This window comes from Bombina bombina, chromosome 3 (assembly GCF_027579735.1).
Source record: "Bombina bombina isolate aBomBom1 chromosome 3, aBomBom1.pri, whole genome shotgun sequence".
Taxonomy (NCBI): Eukaryota; Metazoa; Chordata; class Amphibia; order Anura; family Bombinatoridae; genus Bombina; species Bombina bombina.
Window position 1 is genome coordinate 960,371,547 of NC_069501.1, and position 21,318 is coordinate 960,392,864.

At 37.6% G+C, this 21,318-nt stretch overlaps 1 protein-coding gene across 1 annotated transcript in view; it reads left to right on the forward strand.

The window, feature by feature from the left end:
* Positions 1-562: 562 nt before the first annotated feature.
* LRCH1 (leucine rich repeats and calponin homology domain containing 1) overlaps positions 563-21,318 on the forward strand; it is a 476,896-nt gene continuing 456,140 nt past the window's right edge. The window contains exon 1 of the mRNA XM_053708012.1: positions 563-1,022. Coding sequence (XP_053563987.1) covers positions 767-1,022 — 256 coding nt within the window. The 5' untranslated portion in view covers positions 563-766. The remainder of the gene's footprint in view (positions 1,023-21,318) is intronic.

The following is a 21,318-nucleotide window of genomic DNA, read 5'->3' on the forward strand; positions in this document are numbered from 1 at the left end:
TTTGAAAAACCATAAGAAACTGCAAAAAAAACCACATCACACAACCTTTCTAACAGACTGGAATAGAGACTCCCACAGAAAGGGCAATTCTTGCTTAGCAACCAAGGGTTAATACCTGCACTGCTGTTAGGGGTCACCACTAGCACAAACAACTGGAGCAACATGAAAAAAAATGATAAAACTAAAACCTAATTTTAGAATAACGTGTCAGGAAAAAAATGTGTTTTAAACCACATATGTGGCAGCAGTTACTTAACATTTATCTTCAAGGATTGTATTTAATCTGTATGCTTCAGAAGAACACTACATTAATAAACAGACAAATAAGACATGAAGGATGCCAGACACGTAGAAATAACTTCCACCTTAAATCACAGAGGAGAAGTGGGCTGTGTGGGCAGGAAATATTCCTGGCTATGGCTAATCAGACAATGCTGTTTCAAGACCAGCCACACGCTGCCTAATGAGACCAATCAGTGATTGTTTTACATGACAACTTTTAAGGACTTGCTCGCAGGCATGTGAAGTTTTTCACTAGCAGGAAACAGGCTTGTAAGGAAAATCCATGGTACCTTTTTACCGGCTGCATGCCAGGATATACAGCAGGGGGAGGACATGCGCCCTTTGCCTTCAGACTCCCAAAGGCAGGAAACCTACAGGAAAGAGCTTGCTGCTGCTGCTGCAGCTGTTGCAGCTGCCTAACTCTCCTGCCCTATACTGTACTAAACATACGATCTAGACACAATACTCAAGAGCAGGAGGGAAGATGGCGACGCTGGGAAGTGAGTCTCAGCCTTTCTCTGCCCTCCCAGCTAGTTCTTTGCTCCAAACGCAGTATCAGCACCACCACAGCACTGGCAGCAATGTGCCCAACTTCAGCTTAAACCTGCCAGTGAACAGAGGCTTGGAGCGAGCCCTGGAAGAGGCAGCGAACTCTGGGGTGTTAAATCTCAGCGGCAGGAAGCTGAAGGAATTTCCCAGGACTTCTGTGAGCCACGATCTGTCTGACACTGTACAAGCAGGTAATGATGCTGTGCTCTGAGGCTTAACCCCTGCACTGCCTCTGGGTGACCTAGTGCATTGCTGAGATTTGATCAAGGAACATTGTTGCAGTAGCAGGGAAACATTAGCATTCTGCTTGCAACTCTGATCAGCTGTCATGTTACTTCTAATGCAATAATGGGTAAAATCTGAGGTTAAGATTTCGAATTATTTTCTCGGCCATACTACATTATTTTACCTACAATGCTTTAGTGTTTGTGTCTCCAAGAACAAAAAGGGGAGCCATATTTTGGGGTGTAAAATTCCTCATAGACTTTTCCCAGTCAGCTCTTATACATCAGCTCTGCTCACAGAGGTTTATACATGTGTAACTGTACGCTTTACGCAGGGGGTTAGACTTGTGTAACTGTGCGTTTTACGCAGTGGGTTAGACGTGTAACTGTGCGTTTTACGCAGGGGGTTAGACTTGTGTAACTGTGCGCTTTACGCAGGGGGTTAGACGTGTAACTGTGCGCTTTACACAGAGGTTTATACATGTGTAACTGTACGCTATACACAGAGGTTTATACATGTGTAACTGTACGCTATACACAGAGGTTTATACATGTGTAACTGTACGCTTTACACAGGGGTTTTAGACGTGTAATTGTACCCTTTACACAGGGGGTTAGACATGTGTAACTGTACGCTTTACACAGGGGGTTAGACATGTGTAACTGTACCCTATACACAGAGGTTTATACATGTGTAACTGTACCCTATACACAGAGGTTTATACATGTGTAACTGTACGCTATACACAGGGGGTTAGACATGTGTAACTGTACGCTATACACAGAGGTTTATACATGTGTAACTGTACGCTTTACACAGGGGTTTTAGACATGTGTAACTGTATGCTATACACAGAGGTTTATACATGTGTAACTGTACGCTATACACAGAGGTTTATACATGTGTAACTGTACGCTTTACACAGGGGGTTAGACATGTGTAACTGTACGCTATACACAGGGGGTTAGACATGTGTAACTGTACGCTATACACAGGGGGTTAGACTGTGTAACTGTACGCTTTACACAGGGGGTTAGACTGTGTAACTGTACGCTTTACACAGGGGGTTAGACTGTGTAACTGTACGCTTTACACAGGGGGTTAGACTGTGTAACTGTACGCTTTACACAGGGGGTTAGACTGTGTAACTGTACGCTTTACACAGGGGGTTAGACTGTGTAACTGTACGCTTTACACAGGGGGTTAGACTGTGTAACTGTACGCTTTACACAGGGGGTTAGACATGTGTAACTGTACGCTATACACAGAGGTTTATACATGTGTAACTGTACGCTATACACAGGGGGTTAGACATGTGTAATTGTACGCTATACACAGGGGGTTAGACATATGTGTAACTGTACCCTTTACACAGGGGGTTAGACATGTGTAACTGTAGGCTTTACACAGGGGGTTAGACATGTGTAACTGTACGCTATACACAGGGGGTTAGACATATGTGTAACTGTACCCTTTACACAGGGGGTTAGACATGTGTAACTGTACGCTTTACACAGAGGTTTATACATGTGTAACTGTACGCTATACACAGAGGTTTATACATGTGTAACTGTACGCTATACACAGAGGTTTATACATGTGTAACTGTACGCTTTACACAGGGGTTTTAGACGTGTAATTGTACCCTTTACACAGGGGGTTAGACATGTGTAACTGTACGCTTTACACAGGGGGTTAGACATGTGTAACTGTACGCTTTACACAGGGGGTTAGACATGTGTAACTGTACGCTATACACAGGGGGTTAGACATGTGTAACTGTACGCTATACACAGGGGGTTAGACTGTGTAACTGTACGCTTTACACAGGGGGTTAGACTGTGTAACTGTACGCTTTACACAGGGGGTTAGACATGTGTAACTGTACTCTTTACACACACAATGCTCACAGCTTTAAAGGGACAGATCACACAAACATAACACATAGCCTTAAAGGGACTACTCACCCCATAATCACACAGGACAAAATGGACAGATGCACACACACCATAGACTTTAAAGGGATAGCTTCCACCACATGCACAGTCTTAAAGGGACAGTTTACAGTACAGACAGCCTTTAATGGATAGCTTAGCCCATAAAGGAACAAACGCGCACACAGCCTTAAAAAGGAACAACTCTCACCACACTTATAGTCTAAATGGTACAGGTACACACACGACACACCACACACAGTTTTAAAGGGACAGATAACACACTACACACAAACACGGATAATGCATGTTGCCCTAAAGGTACAATTCCAATCAGACACCACCCACAAACACAGGCAATTCACAGCCTTAACCCCTTAACCGCAACATACTTTTTACATTACTGGTCGTTATTTTTTGGGGGGCTGTAATAGCTTGGATCTCACCGCCAGCAGCAAGACTGCGCTATTATGACCTCCTTCCCTCCTGATGGCCTCCTGTAATAGCGTGGTCTTGGGGGGGAAAAAAGCCCAATAGAGATCTTTTATTTTAAGGCTTTGTGTGCTGGGAGTTGTCCCTTTAAGACTATGCATGTGGTATGAGTTGTCCTCTTAAAGGCTATGGGGCTGAATTATCAAGGGCCAAATGGCCCCTGATCCCCCTGTTTCCGCATGAGCCTTCAAGCTTGCCGGAAACAGGAGTTAAGAAGCAGCGGTCTTAAGTCCGCAGCTCCTTTACTCGTCCACCGCCTCTGAGCGGCGGACAGCAATCAGCCCGATCAAATACGCAAATCTGCAGGGGGCGGCATTTCACAAGCAGTTTATCAGAACTGCTTGTGCAATGTTAAATGCTGACAGAGTATGCTGTCGGCATTTAGCGATGTCGGGCGGACATTATTTTGCAACAGTGAATCATGTCCGCCCGCCATATGATAATTCGGCCGCTTAGTGTGTTGTGTGTTTGCGTGACTGTTCCTTTAAGACTGTGTGAGTGTGTGGTGAGCTGTCTCTATGCTGTTTGAGCATTATTTTCTCATCAGTTTGTGTTTGTACATTTGCTATTAAAACGCTTAGTTACACGTCTAAAATGCTGTGTAAAGCATACAGTTGCACATGTATAAAACCCCTGTGTACAGCGCGCAGTTGCACATGTATAAAACCCCTGTGTACAGCGCGCAGTTGCACATGTATAAAACCCTCATTTGATTCCCCCATACCAAATAAAACAATGCTGTATGTCTGAGAAAATAATTTACAACATTAAACTCACATTTTACCCGTATATGTATGGAACTGAGAGAAATATGCAATAGACAAGTAGATAGAGTGATGCTTGCTTTCCTTTTCTTGTGATATACACAAGTGTCTTCCTGTTTTTTATTTAATCAGCTCAGGTTGTAATGATGTATTCTTAATAATTGGTTGAGGTTGAGAACTTTCGTTTCCATATTTGGTATTCCCCTATAACTTTCTTTTTCCGATAACAAGCTACTGTTGTGTTCTTTTCTGTATGCAATGTGATCTGTAGGATAAACGTGTTTAGAGTGGGCGAAACCAGCTGATCATGAGGGATGGAGTGCAAGTTTGCTGCAAGCTATAACCAGTCTGTTCTGCAAGTTGTATAGACAAATTTCTGCAGTTGTCTGATCCCTAGCAATGCAAAGCACAACCTGACAGCCAGTCTGTAGAATAACAAGTGAAAAGTAGATAGAGTTTATTACGTGTTGTATTTGTAACCACTAATTTATGTGATCCTGAAGAAGCACTTAATTTAACCCTTTCTTTCTATGGGTCTGTAATGCAGAATAAAGTATTGTAATCGTTTTGGGTAAATAGAAGGCATTAAATATGCAGGAACTGTTACCTAAATTTACTGTATATAGAAAGCATTCTCACAGGCTTTTGGAAGGAAGAATTATTACATGATATTGGTCATAAAGTATATAAAACATGACTATACTAAAAAAGTATTATCTACATTTCTGTTATATTCTAGCAAAAAGTTAATCTGATGAGAATCAAGTAAGATTTACTAAGTATGATCACGTTAATATCAGGTATTATTTGTACTAATCCAAACTATTCTTCTAAAAAAATTGATGGCTTGAAGGTTATATATATATATAATATCCCCTTACAATATATAGGAGGCTATTGCATACTGCAGTTTTCTGAAAGTAGGTAAAATCTGGATCTATGTGTGATTCATACAAACAAAACTGGATCCTGCAAAGTCTAACTTTGTTATGTAAACACTTCTGGATCCATCAGGATTGATATGTAATTTGAACAAATAGATGCAGACCCAAGTCTTTTTCATACAAAAAAAAAAAAAAATCAGAATCCTGTCAGATCCATGACATAAATACATCTGAATCAATCATTTTCATGCAAATACGAGACCCTGCCAGATACCTACCAGACCATATTAATTATTTTTATAGAAAATTACCTGAACCTTTGTATAATTTAGACAGATACCCACAGATCCAAGTCTTGGGGGTTTATACAAATTGTCATTAAATTCAGTTACTGTCTGGATATGTTTGTGTGAAAAAGACTTGATCTGTAAGTGTTTGCTTAAATTAGACACGGATCCGGCAGCATCTGGCTGTTTTCTGTAAAAAGAGTCAGTTCTTGCAGGATCCAGATGTTTGATGTATGTATATTATATATTAAATCCCTGTATATATAAAACAGACATTTTCAGAGAAATCTATTTTTATTTCTTTTAAATAAGCCTAACATGTTGTAACATATATAAACATATTGTCACTTTAGTTATTTGTGGAAGTGTTTGTAATGTTATAAAATAGCCCTATTGTGTCATTTCTCCTGTTTCCTTATTGCACTGCCCACAAACGACTTTTCCCTCATGTCTCATGTAAACTTCCTCCTTAGCGTCATTCATTGTTTTGAGGCCTCAGTAACAATTGGCGTAGAAGAAGCTCCGTGCTGAGCTTTATCGTGCACATGGGAAATGAAAGTTTTATTTGTAGATGAGGACAAAAGGATTTTCTAGGACAATTTTTTTTTTTTGTTTGCAGAATTATTTCCAAAAAATACAGATAATTGTCATTGCCCTCAAATGTTTTGTTAAACTTTGCATACAAAATGTAATTGAATCAGTGTAGTTTTAAAAGTTGAATACTGTACGTTTAATCAGACTAGTTGCATGCTGGGATAGTACAATGCCATAAGGATTGGTAACTACAGTTTATTGATCTTCCTTAAAGGGACACTGTACCCAATTTTTTTCTTTTGTAATTCAGAAAGAGCATGCAATTTTAAGCAACTTTCTAATTTACTCCTATTATCAATTTTTCTTCGTTCTCTTGCTATCATTATTTGAAAAAGAAGGCATCTAAGCTTTTTTTTGTTTCAGTACTCTGGACAGCACTTTTTTATTGGTGGATGAATTTATCCACCAATCAGCAAGGACAACCCAGGTTGTTCACCAAAAATGGGCTGGCATCTAAACTTACATTCTTGCATTTCAAATAAAGATACCAAGAGAATGAAGAAAATTTGATAATAGGAGTAAATTAGAAAGTTGCTTAAAATTTCATGCTCAATCTGAATCACGAAAGAAAAATTTTGGGTACAGTGTCCCTTTTAAATATTTTTTTATTAACATGTAGTCCATTGTTTTATAATTTCCTGTTTTTTACTTCTCTTTATAATCTGTATATTTCTATGTTCCCTTTTCTGTGGGAGTTGCCTATCAGGTATTTTGTTTAATGTATATAATTAGATGTTTTGCTTCACTTGTGTTTTTCCCCCTTCAAACGATAGAATTGAAAGGAATATTGTAGTATTCCCTTGTTAAATCCTGCTGGTGCTGATATCCGACCATACAGAGATGCTGATTGGTGCTGCAATCACTGTGCATACATTGGAAGAGGAGTAGCGTGCCCCTTTGCGTTTTGCAGCGACTGAGGAATGTACTGTATAATAGGGACGATCTCCGCTATAAGCAATAGGAAGTGCAAAAAAACATTTGCAGCAATCACTGTGTATGATGCATTAAAACATTTTGTACCTTGTATGCTAATCTATTTTAAAAACAAAAACGAAATTTTTTAGGTGGTATTCCACAGTAAACACCTTATAATTGCAAGGCATTTCCATTGTCTTACTATAAAATTACATATCAGCCAAGTCTAAACAATTTTAAAGAAAATTAGCATATTGTTTGCTGCAATTGATTTTCAATAGCCAAACTCCACCCACCACTTGCCTTACTTGGAGAAGCCAATCTGGGATTGAGTCTGCTTACTACAAGGCTAGCCAAAGTCATTTGTTGGTATAAAGTGCATTGTTTTGCAGTTGTTGTCAGTTAATAAATAAATATATATATATATATAGTGATTGGCCGATGGCTGTCACATGATCCAGGGGGAGGGATATTGGTTTAAATTTGCCAGAAAACTAGGACAGGCACGGGATGGGGTATGAGGGGCTACTTTTCGTAGATTGCTGGTGGGATGTAAAAGCTAAATAGCTGAAGAGAATGCACTCTTGGAGCTGCAAGTCTAGCTCTTATTTTAGCCAGATGGTTTCTCCTTGCAAATCAATCACTGCTCTAGTGAGTTTACTTGTATTGTGTCTGTGTGCTGGTATTTGAGAGAATTTTGGTCATACTAGGTCTTGGTAAAGACAATGTTCCACAATGTATGTTTATCCTGGGGCTTAACAGGTGCCCACAAGTGACATGTACATTCTCAGTCCTGTTTCTTTAGTAATAATAATAATTTGTTTATAAATGGCATTCATTTTTATATAATCCTATAAAGTGTACGTAAATATATCGTACTAACAGACAAACAAAAAATATTATATATATATATATGTGTGTGTGTGGAGATTGCTTTGCTATATAAAATGGGAATGTGGTGAACAATGAAACTTTAAATAAATTGCTTTATTCTCCAGTTAGTCAATGCATTGCAAATTGGCTGGTGCTTTACTGTAACTGCCTAATTTAATATTTAATTTGATTTTAAAATGACCTGCAGAAATTTTTTTCACTAATAAAAAAAAAAAATAAATCTCATTGAAGAAAGCAAAACAAAGTTCTGCCTCCTGGTATTTAACCTTTTTCTAATACATGGTGTGTTTTTCTAGCATGGCTTCTTGCGCTGTTATACAGGTGTATACACAGCATGGGTGTCACATTGCTGTCTATTTTTCTTGGAAGCAATCACATTTTTCAGGTTTTTTTTTTTTCTTTTCAGTTTTGAGATAACATTTATGGTATGAAGGTATGGGGGATGTAAATGTTTTCTGTTTTATTTTACAGATTTATCTTTCATGCAACAGGTTATATAAACACTTCACATTTTTCCTTGAGATAAAACCTGTATTACTCTCCACATATTGCTGGTTAATCAGAGTTCTGCAATATCAGGTGCTAAATCACAGGAAATCAAAGTTTCCCCCAGATTAAAAAGGGAAGTGATTTTGTCAGTAGTTTAACTGCACACCTCACAGTAGTGTGTTGGTTTTTTTTTTAACCCCAGGCCTGGAAATAATTGAGTGGCATCCAGACAGGCTGAGGAAGAGCACTGACATTTGGGGAGGAACAGAGCTGCCTAGGAGCATGGTGTGATCTATCTGGGGTAGATATGAGGTTGGCAGTACGGTGGACCCTATTTTTATCTTAGGAAACTGGAACATGAAGGAGAGAAACAGCTCTTAAATTGTGACAATATTGCAAATAACAGAACAGTTGGGAGCTCTGTGCCTGTTCTTGGTTCTGGCACGCATCTCCTACTGACCTTGTTTTTTTTTTATGCTCATGGGGCTGTATTCTCTTTTTTTTATTACAAGAGATTTAATCTATGTCTGGCATTTGCTTAGAGAAGAAAACAGAAAGTACAGTAGTGGACCTACTCAACAGAGGGCCCTGGTGTAACATTTTGTTTGGGCCCCCAAAGGTAACTCGGTAGTAAGCAATAGTAATACTTTCCATGCTGCTCTGTATAATGATTAGTGCATTCTGCACTAATAAAAGGTTCACTAGAGTCCTACACATTCTGCACACACCTATCCTATATATAAACTGGCTGCTATGCCCCGCCCCCAGAACTTGTGCCCTGGTGCCACTGCTGCTGCTGCATCAATGGTAGTTCCATCCCTGAGGAAGAGGTTATATGATTAAAACCTTCACTATATTAAGATATTTAACAAAGCTAAGACTGAAAGCATTTTTCACAAAAATAGCAGGACAAGAACAGTGAGTCATGATCTCCAGGTGGAGGGTAGAAGGTCCAGGAGTAATTTGCTGAATGATGGAAGTGGTAACAGCAAAACCTGTAAGAACTTTAAAATATCTAGACTATGAATATTGCTGTACTAATAACACATTAACTTTACACTTCAAAAAGAAATATGAACAGACTTGTTAAGTCTTTAGGTTCTTATCTGCTGTCAAATGTATGTTTCTATGTTTCATGCATTGTAAGTAGACAACCTGACTTCTGTTGATGCCTCGTAAAATGTAAATATGCCCCACCAACTGCCCTGCAGTTTGTAGCATGATGTTGAATTGGAACCGTCCCTTTGCGTGGTCTCTAGTCTAACATCCCAGCTTCTTTATTTTATAGGTGGGATCAATCAATTCTTCTTAAACTACTCAAACTAAACCTGTGGTTGCCCTAATACTGCCACTTGACAGCCTTAACCCCTTCCTGTAGTATGACCCATCCCTGGCCGTGGTCCCAGATTTTGGTCTAGATAATACATTTTGTTAGGATTTGGTCTGATTACCTTTTATTAAGTCTATCTAGCTAGCTGCCTATCTATAGCTAAACTTGATTATTTTTGTTTTTAAGTTTATATTTACTCTCACAGATTTTAGTCTCTAGTATTACTACCTTGATTGCGTGTGGTGTTTTTTTTTTTTTTTTTTTTTTTTTTTTTTTTATCGTGTTATATGTTTGGACTAATAATCTTGTCTTTTGACTGAACATGTTTTGTGGTATATCCATAAATCATTTCATAGGCTTTGGGAGACAAGGGTTTTGAGCTGTGAAAAGCATAGCAAGCTCTTGATCTCCTTCCAAGACATGGGCTGAACATCCTTTTTAAATTGTTGTTGTGGGTGTATACTGATTAATTCCTTCATACTTTATGAAAGATTCCAGAAAAGGTTTCAGAAGGGAAAGATTAGTGTAGGATTCTATTTGAACTATATATTAAAGTGATTGTAAAGTCAGCCTCCTGTCTAAACATCTGTGTAACAGTTGTCAATAAAAAACCTGACTTTCATTCATCAATTCCCAAGATTTTACATCGTTACCTGTATTTTCATCTTCTTCTAATAATTTTCTCTGCACTCATCCTCCTCCCGGCATTCGCGCTCCTTTACTGTAGTTTTTGATGGACGTCTTCATAGCCAATAACGGCTCTAACCACAGGGGGACCCACCCCCTTACCATGACGTAATACGTCCTTATAGCGCATGCGTTCGTTTGCGGTGCAAAGCTAATCTATTGTAAGCTCGTGCACATTTCGCGCATGCGCAATTGAAGTAAATTTGGCGTCTCGATAGAAATCTATACGGAGTCCTGTCATTTCCTCACAATTGTACCGCTTGGATTAGCGGATATGGAAGGGCTCCGTATATAGGTACTTTATCTTATATATTTTATCGATGAGACCAACTAGGTTCATATTGTGAATGAAATATATATTTTATTAGAAATTGACTTACACTCGATATAGTATTGTTTGTTATTTGCGGGATTAAAGTTTGTTTGTTATTTGCGGGATTAAAGTGTTAGCGTTTAGTAGATCCTGTCCTTCGCCACTCGCAACGGTAGTTTTCATTGAATAGACCCATTCAATGAATACTATGTTGTTAAAAAGCGGAAACAGGAGAAACGCATGCGCAATGGAAAATCTACACGTGAGTGCGCAGTGCCGATACGTAAACAGCGGGTGGGACCGCTGTTTACGTAATATGGAGGAGAATTAGCAAACAGTGAGTGGGAGGAGCGGGTAAAGTGAACGATCGGTATTTAGTGTATGAAATTAAAACGAAATGATAACTTTTATTACAAAAATATTGTGGCGGTTTGCTTAATCGGATGATTCTCTACACAACTATATCATCCGAACATGAAAAATTTACATTCACTTTAAGTCAAGTCAGCAACATATATAAATAATGACTAAAGAGCCATACGCAATGCTGCTAATGATCATCTTCGTTTGCATTATATTTTAACCATAAAGTACAGTATTTATTCATCACAGTAATCACTGTGCAAAATTTTGAAAATGGTGGTGGTGATACAAATCTGTAGGATTTAAAGGGATATTAACAGTAAATACAAAGATTAGCATTTAGAATAATATGTAGATGCCTTTTATACAATTATATTAGTTGTATAAATAATGGAAATATAAGTGAAAAGGTTTAGTTCCAACAAATTATTTTAATTTCTAGTAACGGATGCTGCCATGTTTGAACTAGTTTTATATTTATCTCTGTGCAAACAAAGCTGTTTAGAAACCCTTTAGGATAGTCTCTTTTATTGGCTGTTTTATATCTGCTCCAAATTGTCTTCAGCAGGAGAAACAGATAAGGGGCAAGTTCAGCCATGTAGGCGCCTATTACTTTATAGAAACGCAGTGGGATTGAGAAAACCAATAGGTTTCAGAGTTAAATTACAGGAAAAGGGAACAAAATAAATAAAGAGTATATTGCAATGTTTTTCAACTACACATAAACACTTTATATTACAATCTCATACTGTTTAACATCACTTTAAAAAGCACCTCTACAATTACTATCCATTAACTGTGCTAATATATATAATATATATATATATATATATATATATATATATATATATATATATACACATACAGGTATTACCTCACTTTACAGCGCTTTGTGGAGCTGAAGTTCAACCTCCAAGGATTTTGAAACAGTGCTGTAATCATCGTGAGATTGCGAGTAAAGTGACTGGCACCATTTTATTATGCTTAGTTCACTCTGTTTACAGCATTACAGTGCAATCTGTCTCGGTGTTATAGTCTCGCAATTTTTTCTACAGTAATTGTCACTATTTTACAGGTGCAGTATTTATTGAATACTGTGCTGTGCTAGTGTTAAACTAAACGTAGCCCTATTTTACCCCTAATATATGTCAGTTCAAACATGTTTTTAAACACACTGGCAAGTGAAAAGAAAGCTCAAACTGTCTTGTTTCACTTTAAGGCGGTTTTCACTTTACAGTGGGCTCCGGTCCCTAACCCACTGTATGAGCGAGGTATACCTATGTATGTATGTATGTATGTATGTATATATATATATATATATGTGTGTGTGTGTATATATATATATATATATATATATATATATATATATATATATATATATATATATATATATATATATATATATATATATATATATATTTTTTTTTTTTTTGGTCAATTCATTCGAAGCACATCCATATAAATTAAGACCTACCAATTGAAATGCATTTTATCTCCTCAGATGAAACCTATCAAAGCTGCATAAAAATGAAGACTTCAGAATACTGCCATTATAAAACTGACTTGGTAATATTTGTTAAAAAGCATACCTAGGTGTTTGCAATGATATTCATTGTTGAAAAGACATATAGGGCTTGATTTATTAACCTCTTCTCTCCCCTTCGATTGCAGGTTCACTCTAGTGAGCTGCAGTCATCTGACTGCTACTTCCCTGCCCTCTTCGCCACCTCTTAGGTGGAAAATTTAATTGACAGCTCCTGCCCACGCATGTGTGCGCGAGCGGGGTTGCACAGGAGGGCTTGTGCGCAATTTTAAATGAAGGCAGTGAATTGCTGCTCGCCAGAGGAAAAACCGGGCGTACAGGATGAATATGTACGTCCCTGTCCGCCCATAGATGATAAATCGAGCTCATAGAACTTAAAGGGCCATGGTACACTAGATTTTTCTTTGCATAAATGTTTTGTAGATGATCCATTTATATAGCTCATCTAGGAGAGTTTTTGTAACAATGTTTAGTTTTGCTTATTTTTTTAAATAACGTGATGATTTTCAGACTCCTAACCAAGCCCTTAAGTATCAGATGTATATGCGCGTTTATAGTCTACTGCTGACTTCTGTTTGCCTAGTCTTTTCATATGCAGGAAAGGGGAGTATGTCTTCTTCCAGACCATTTCCAGATAACCTTATCAACAGTGTTAAACTTCGAGCTTCTAAGAAAGTTTTAAAAAGGTTTTATACTGGCTTTTTAGATCAGACTATCTGTGCATATTATTCTTTTATAGTAGTGTCTATTACATGCAGTTATATGAAAATTGGTATATACTGTCCCTTTAAGACATGCACATATCTAGATCTACTATAAAAGTATGATTAAATTATTCATCACACTATACAGTTTTATCTAACCTCATACACTTGGAGAAGTTATTTGTTTAGTTGTCTAACAGAAGCCTTTGTCTATAAAAGAGCCAGTGCAAACAAGCAATTGTTAAAGGACAGCAGCTTATGGTTGGAGGGGTTTGCACTGTCTTTTTATGTACACTTATTTTTATTTTTTAACTAGTTTTATTGAGTAATATAAATTAACACATACAATATCCAGATATATCCATTAAGAAACATGTTTACAAAATCGCTGTACTTGAGTAAAAATCAATTGGTCATTTTCAGTAAATCAAAACGTTAGATAAATAAAACATTAAAACAAAATAAACTGTGGTCAGACCCAGAGTATTATATTTTAGCCGGTAGTATAATTATATTATTGCCGGTAGTATAGACGATCAATCCGCACAAACCAAGTAAATGTGAAAAATAAACTTTTACCATCAGGCCATAATAGTTTTATTAATTGTCCAATATCATATCTCTGTAAAGAACCATCACTTATATACAAATGTATTTCATATTTTAACAGAGAACGTCCTTTGCAAAACATTTTTATCATAATAAATTCCCCAAATAACTACCATCTAGACATTGATCTGCCTACATTTATTTTTAATAAAATAATGTTCTTTTAGTTTTAAAATTTCCAAATAACAAAATCGTTTTATGGTATCATCGTTGTCTCTTTTTAGAGCTGATTTATTTTTAAAATACTTATTTTTTATATTTATTTTTTCTCTCACCATTTTAACCAAATGGTAGAACTAAGTTATGACCCAAGCGAATTGGCGAGAGTGATATGGAATCCAAGAGCAACTAGACAGACAAACAGTAGCTGCTAGAGAATGACAACTCGGCAATCAAACACAGTGTGTGCATGAAAAAATCTTGACAATGACATTTACTAGCATTTCTTTTTAAGTGAGTGCCATTTAATTATTCAGAGTCCATATCTGTGTCACTTAGGGCAGTGTAAGGGCTGGCCCTATAAAGTTTCCTTGTGCACATTGTGTAATGCTAATAAATCAGAATGGTGTGGGAGCTGTAAACATGTGATTATACATGGGTGGAGTTGTGTTAATGGACTTCATTCATTCTTGGGATGTGAGCAGCATTTCCTGTGACCAGATGCAAAGCCACTAAAACAAAAGTGCTGGATCACTTATGCCAAGCCTGGTTAGTGACATCTGTGTTTTGCTTTGTTCAGGTTTATTCATTCCAAAAATGAATTCTGTTCAGAAGCCACAAGTATAACCGGCACAGATGACAAATAATATTTACCTTTGTTTACTCCATCCACCTTTTTTCAGCAGAAATCTTTTGAAAGGATATGGGAAAAACAAATTGAACTTTTATGAGTCAGACAGAGTGTACAGTTAAAATAAAAAATAAATATAAAAAAATCAAATGACTGTTTTTCAGTTTCCCTCTTTCTCTTATCTTCCATTGAAACGTATTGCCTTTTTACAAGAGCATATTGAGGCAGTGCCTGTTAACTGTGCACTCTCTGAATCATGACATTTACATTTCGACTTATATTCCTTTTTAATGTTTGTCTAAACTCTACAGTGCTAAAATAAAACCAATTGTATGATAAATAAGAACCCGTAAACGGTGTCTGCATTGTGGGCGGTGTTTGGTCCCATGTTTACCTTTGCACTTAAAGGGATACAAATTTCAAAATTGAAATGTGCATGGGTGTATTTAAATCTTCAGACGCAATATACACAAAACCGCCAGCTCTCTGAGTACAGGCCCTCACAGCATATGAGCCACTGAATGGTTAAATAGCGTGGGGCAAGGCATGAAGTAATATCACGTCTCGCTGTCGGAGAGACCTGTGCTATTACAGAACTGAAAACTCGCAACATACAGGGGACATCTGTAATTAAAGGGACAGGAAACCCTTTTTTTCTTTCATGATTCAGATAAAGTATAATTTTTAAACAACTTTCCAATATACTTTTATTATCTAATTTGTTTTGTTCTCTTGATATTCTTTGTTTAAAGGGATACCTAGGTAGACTCAGGAACTGCTGATTGGTGGCTGCACATAAATGCCTCATGTTATTATACTTTGCTGCTTCTTCAGCAAAGTATACCAGGAGAATAAAGCAAATTACATAATAGAGAATACAATTTTAAAACATTCCAATTTACTTCTATCGAAGTCATAGACATGAAATACAAATTTATGGTTTCATGTCCCTTTTAAAGAGTTTATAGGGACATGAAACACAAAACTTAATTTCTGTTCAAATATTCAGTTATGCATAATAAAAAAAACAAAAAACCTTTTGCTATATATTCTATTTATTTTACCAACTGTAAATTTAAACAAATGGTGTACTGTAAAATGGTCTGCTCTTTAATAACAATGATCAATTTTACCTGCTGCAGTGTATTAATTTGTTTACAAATAGCTAATTTAGCTTTTTATTTTGTAATTTGAAATAGCTACTGTTGTAATTTTCCTACCTATACTGAAAAAATGAGAACTGCAGTATTGGCTATACAAATGCGATGTAAACAAGAAGCATTAGAAGAAATCACACTCCAGGTGAGGTGGGAGATAGAATCTATAAGTATCGGCAGGACCGTCTTTAACACAGGGCAAAAGGGGCAGCTGCCCAGGGCCCAGTCTTTGTTGTGGGGCCCAAGATTCCTAAAAAAAAAAAAGTTTTTTTTTTTTTTTTTTGGTACATGCCAGTCTGCTCCTAATACTGTCACAGTCAAAAGTTCTCTGCTTATATTTATTTGTGAGAAATGGTGCCAGACTGTGCTGGGATCATGGGACATGCCAAGCTAGTGCCATGTGCTGTTTTAGGTGTGCACTGTGCAGCACTGAATGCTAAGCCCTAACTCGGCATCCAACCAATCATACTGTATAAGAAAATGTCCTACTGGGGTTACCACTGTTACCAGGTAACTGCTCTGGTGGCACACATACATTGTATTTTTAATATTGGATTATATATTGGAGTGTGTACATAAATTTGTGTGTGCTCTGTAGTGTGTGTTTGTGTGTACATGTATATGCTCTGGAGAGTGTGTGTGTGTACATGTATATGTGTATGCTCTGGAGAGTGTGTGTGTGTACATGTATATGTGTATGCTCTGGAGAGTGTGTGTGTGTAGATGAATATGTGTATGCTCTGGAGAGTGTGTGTGTGTACATGTATATGTGTATGCTCTGGAGAGTGTGTGTGTGTGTACATGTATATGTGTATGCTCTGGAGAGTGTGTGTACATGTATATGTGTATGCTCTGGAGAGTGTGTGTACATGTATATGTGTATGCTCTGGAGAGTGTGTGTGTGTGTACATGTATATGTGTATGCTCTGGAGAGTGTGTGTGTGTGTACATGTATATGTGTATGCTCTGGAGAGTGTGTGTGTGTGTGTACATGTATATGTGTATGCTCTGGAGAGTGTGTGTGTGTGTACATGTATATGTGTATGCTCTGGAGAGTGTGTGTGTGTGTGTACATGTATATGTGTATGCTCTGGAGAGTGTGTGTGTGTGTACATGTATATGTGTATGCTCTGGAGAGTGTGTGTGTGTGTGTACATGTATATGTGTATGCTCTGGAGAGTGTGTGTGTGTGTGTACATGTATATGTGTATGCTCTGGAGAGTGTGTGTGTGTGTGTACATGTATATGTGTATGCTCTGGAGAGTGTGTGTGTGTGTGTGTACATGTATATGTGTATGCTCTGGAGAGTGTGTGTGTGTGTGTACATGTATATGTGTATGCTCTGGAGAGTGTGTGTGTGTGTGTACATAAATTTGTGTGTGCTCTGTAGTGTGTGTTTGTGTGTACATGTATATGCTCTGGAGAGTGTGTGTGTGTACATGTATATGTGTATGCTCTGGAGAGTGTGTGTGTACATGTATATGTGTATGCTCTGGAGAGTGTGTGTGTGTGTACATGTATATGTGTATGCTCTGGAGAGTGTGTGTACATGTGTATGCTCTGGAGAGTATGTGTGTGTGTACATGTGTATGCTCTGGAGAGTATGTGTGTGTGTACATGTGTATGCTCTGGAGAGTATGTGTGTGTGTGTACATGTGTATGCTCTGGAGAGTGTGTGTGTGTAGATGAATATGTGTATACTCTGGAGAGTGTGTGTGTGTGTACATGTATATGTGTATGCTCTAGAGAGTGTGTGTGTGTACATGTATATGTGTATGCTCTGGAGAGTGTGTGTGTGTGTACATGTGTATGCTCTGGAGAGTGTGTGTGTGTACATGTGTATGCTCTGGAGAGTATGTGTGTGTGTACATGTGTATGCTCTGGAGAGTGTGTGTGTGTACATGTATATGTGTATGCTCTAGAGAGTGTGTGTGTGTACATGTATATGCTCTGGAGAGGTGTGTGTGTACATGTGTATGCTCTGGAGAGTGTGTGTGTGTGTGTGTGTGTGTACATGTGTATGCTCTGGAGAGTGTGTGTGTGTGTACATGTGTATGCTCTGGAGAGTGTGTGTGTGTACATGTATATGTGTATGCTCTGGAGAGTGTGTGTTTGTGTGTAGATGAATATGTGTATACTCTGGAGAGTGTGTGTGTGTGTACATGTATATGTGTATGCTCTAGAGAGTGTGTGTGTGTGTGTACATGTATATGTGTATGCTCTAGAGAGTGTGTGTGTGTGTGTACATGTATATGTGTATGCTCTGGAGAGTGTGTGTGTGTGTACATGTATATGTGTATGCTCTGGAGAGTGTGTGTGTGTGTACATGTATATGTGTATGCTCTGGAGAGTGTGTGTGTGTACATGTATATGTGTATGCTCTGGAGAGTGTGTGTTTGTGTGTAGATGTATATGTGTATGCTCTGGAGAGTGTGTGTGTGTGTGTACATGTATATGTGTATGCTCTGGAGAGTGTGTGTGTGTGTGTACATGTATATGTGTATGCTCTGGAGAGTGTGTGTGTGTGTACATGTATATGTGTATGCTCTGGAGAGTGTGTTTGTGTGTAGATGAATATGTGTATACTCTGGAGAGTGTGTGTGTATATGGGTTAGGGGAGTTTATGTTAGGCATTCCCTTGGTATTCATGAAAGTGGTAATTTTGCTGTACAGTGGCTGTCTAAACAATAAATAGTAGTGAATATCCCAAAACTGGTGAGAAGCTTTTAGGGGGGCCCAAAATAAATTCTTGCACCGGGGCCCTGTAGACATTAGGTCCGACACTGATTTTTACTATGCAATGCCGTGCATTGCATTAAATATTTATGTACTTAAAAAAATATATAAATAAATTAAAAACTAACATTTAATTAATTAATTAGTAAATATGTTAAATTAATCCACAGTGAAGGAATTTATATATTTATTTAGTTATTAGTACTGCTTAGGTCCAGTTTCACATATTGCAATTTATTTCATATTTTTTTGAAAATGATTAGCCCAATTGTGGATGATCCACTGCTGGGCTAATCATTAAAAAAAATAAAAATTGATTTAGTTGTTTTTTGGGGTGGAGAGCGAAATTGCATCGGCGGGGTGGGGGGGGGGGGGGCAAGGAAAGGTTTGCCCAGTCAGTATTAAAGACGGCACTGAGTATCGGCTTTTGTAAACACAGACAGTGATAAGTGAAATCTGTTTAAATTTAAGCGGAGACTATCAGGAAGTGCCTGAATGTGTGCCTGTGGGTCTTGTTGCTCAATTTTGACAGCTCCAACATAAAAATATTGATTTATTTAACACAGGATGGATGCACAGAGTAAAACAAAGTTGAGCATCATGTCCCTTTAATTGCTGATGTATAATATGCATATATAAAAATAACTTTAATTTAGCTTTAAATGGTTCCTCATCTGCTGATCCACCAGTCTGTTTTTTTGTAGGATGGCACCAGGGGTTATTCTAGTGTGTATTTATTTTTTGTTTTATTTCACATGCGCTGCAGATCAAACAGGGAGACTGGAAAAAAAAAAAAGATTCTTTATCACAGGAACAGGGTTTTTTTTTTGTTTGTTTTTTCAGTTTTAGAAACCTTTAAAGATTTTAGTAGAATAATTTGAAAATAGAACATTTTATGTATAAATATCCCTTCTAACATTTTTATTTGAATATTGTTTTCTCTGTTCTTTAATCTCTCCTTTACTTTTCTTGGCTTAACATCTCCAAATATAATAAATAACCAGTATAGGAATAGGATAAAGCTGGCTGGGTTTTGCACCGCATGAGCCAAATTGAGAATTACATGTTTTTGTTATTTCTCTTTTTCGTTGTGTGTTTTCCAAGTTGCTTATTCTAGCTGTATTCTTTCCTAATAAAAAAAATAAATAAAACATATATAATTATATATATATATATATATATATATATATATATATATATATATATATATATATATATATATAATCTATATCCAATAAAGCTGACACCATTTGATTTGAAAATCCTTAGAGTGTATCCTTTTTTCAGGACTATTGTTTGCTGGTCTGCACCCAGGTGACTGATCTTGGAGGGAGGATTTGTTTATTCCACATTAATTAATATATAATGTGTATATACAGGGCTGCCACTAAAATTTTTGGGACCCCCGACTTAACCATTGATCAGCCCCCCCCCATGACTAAAACGTATATGCACTTTATTCTTAAGTGTAGTCAAACTTGGAAACGTTGTCACACAGACACACTCACACATAATGATTTGCATATAGACACTAGCAGACACGCAAAGAAACACACAAACACACTCAAGCACAGACACCCACACAGACACTCAGCACTTGTTTACATTGACCTGACAAGTAATGAGGTAGACCAGTGATTTGCAACCTTTTTTTTGCCGTGGCACACTTTTTTACATTAAAAAATCCTGTGGCACACCACCATCCCAAAATTTTACAAAATCACACATTGTAGCCTAATACAGGATATATATACGGTATAATAATGATTGTCTGTGAATGAATGTCAATGTCATGGTTGTAAATGATGCCTGATGAGCCTGTCACATACCTATCAATATTTCAAAATTTGAAAGAGGGACACCCCTGCACTGTTGTCAGTCTGCCGCGGCACACCTGAGGATCTCTCATGGCACAATAGTGTGCCATGGCACACTGGTTGAAAAACACTGAGGTAGACTACAGTTTTGTCAAAAAAGGAGATTTACAAAACAAAATATGGAGTTTGGATTATCTTTTTGTTAAGGAAGATGCCAACTATATGATGACAACAGCAGGCAGTGACTAAAAGGAAGGCCCCGAACTGCCTAAACAATAATTTAAAGGTTAAATGGTGGATTGGTGACTTCCGGAAAAGTCTCATTAGTCTCAAAGTCTGTAGAAAGATAGAATAATCATAGTAAGGTCAAAATGTCCTAAAAAGGAACAGACAATGGACACACACACATACACCCAAGGAAACACTGACAGAGACAGCCTCAGAAAACACACAGACATACATACATACATACATACATACACACACACACACACACACACACACACACACCACACACACACAGAGACAACCACATCACACACACACACACCTTCACTGAGACATCCACAGAAAACACAGACATCCACACACTCTCACAGAGACACCCAAAGAAAATACAGACATACGCAGACACACCTTCAGAGACATCCACAGAAAACATACATACATGCATGCATGCATACATACATACACCCACCCTCAGAGACATCCACAGAAAACACACAAAGACATACACACCCACCCTCACAGAGGCATCCAGAGAAAATATAGACATACGCATACACCTTCAGACATCCACAGAAAATGCACAAAGACATGCACACCCACCCTTAGAGAAACCCACAGAAAAAAAATACATATACACACACACACATAGAGACACAAACAAAAGCACAAAGACATTCAGACACCCATAGAAAAACTCACAGGAGGTAACATTTCTGCACATTGCATCCCCTA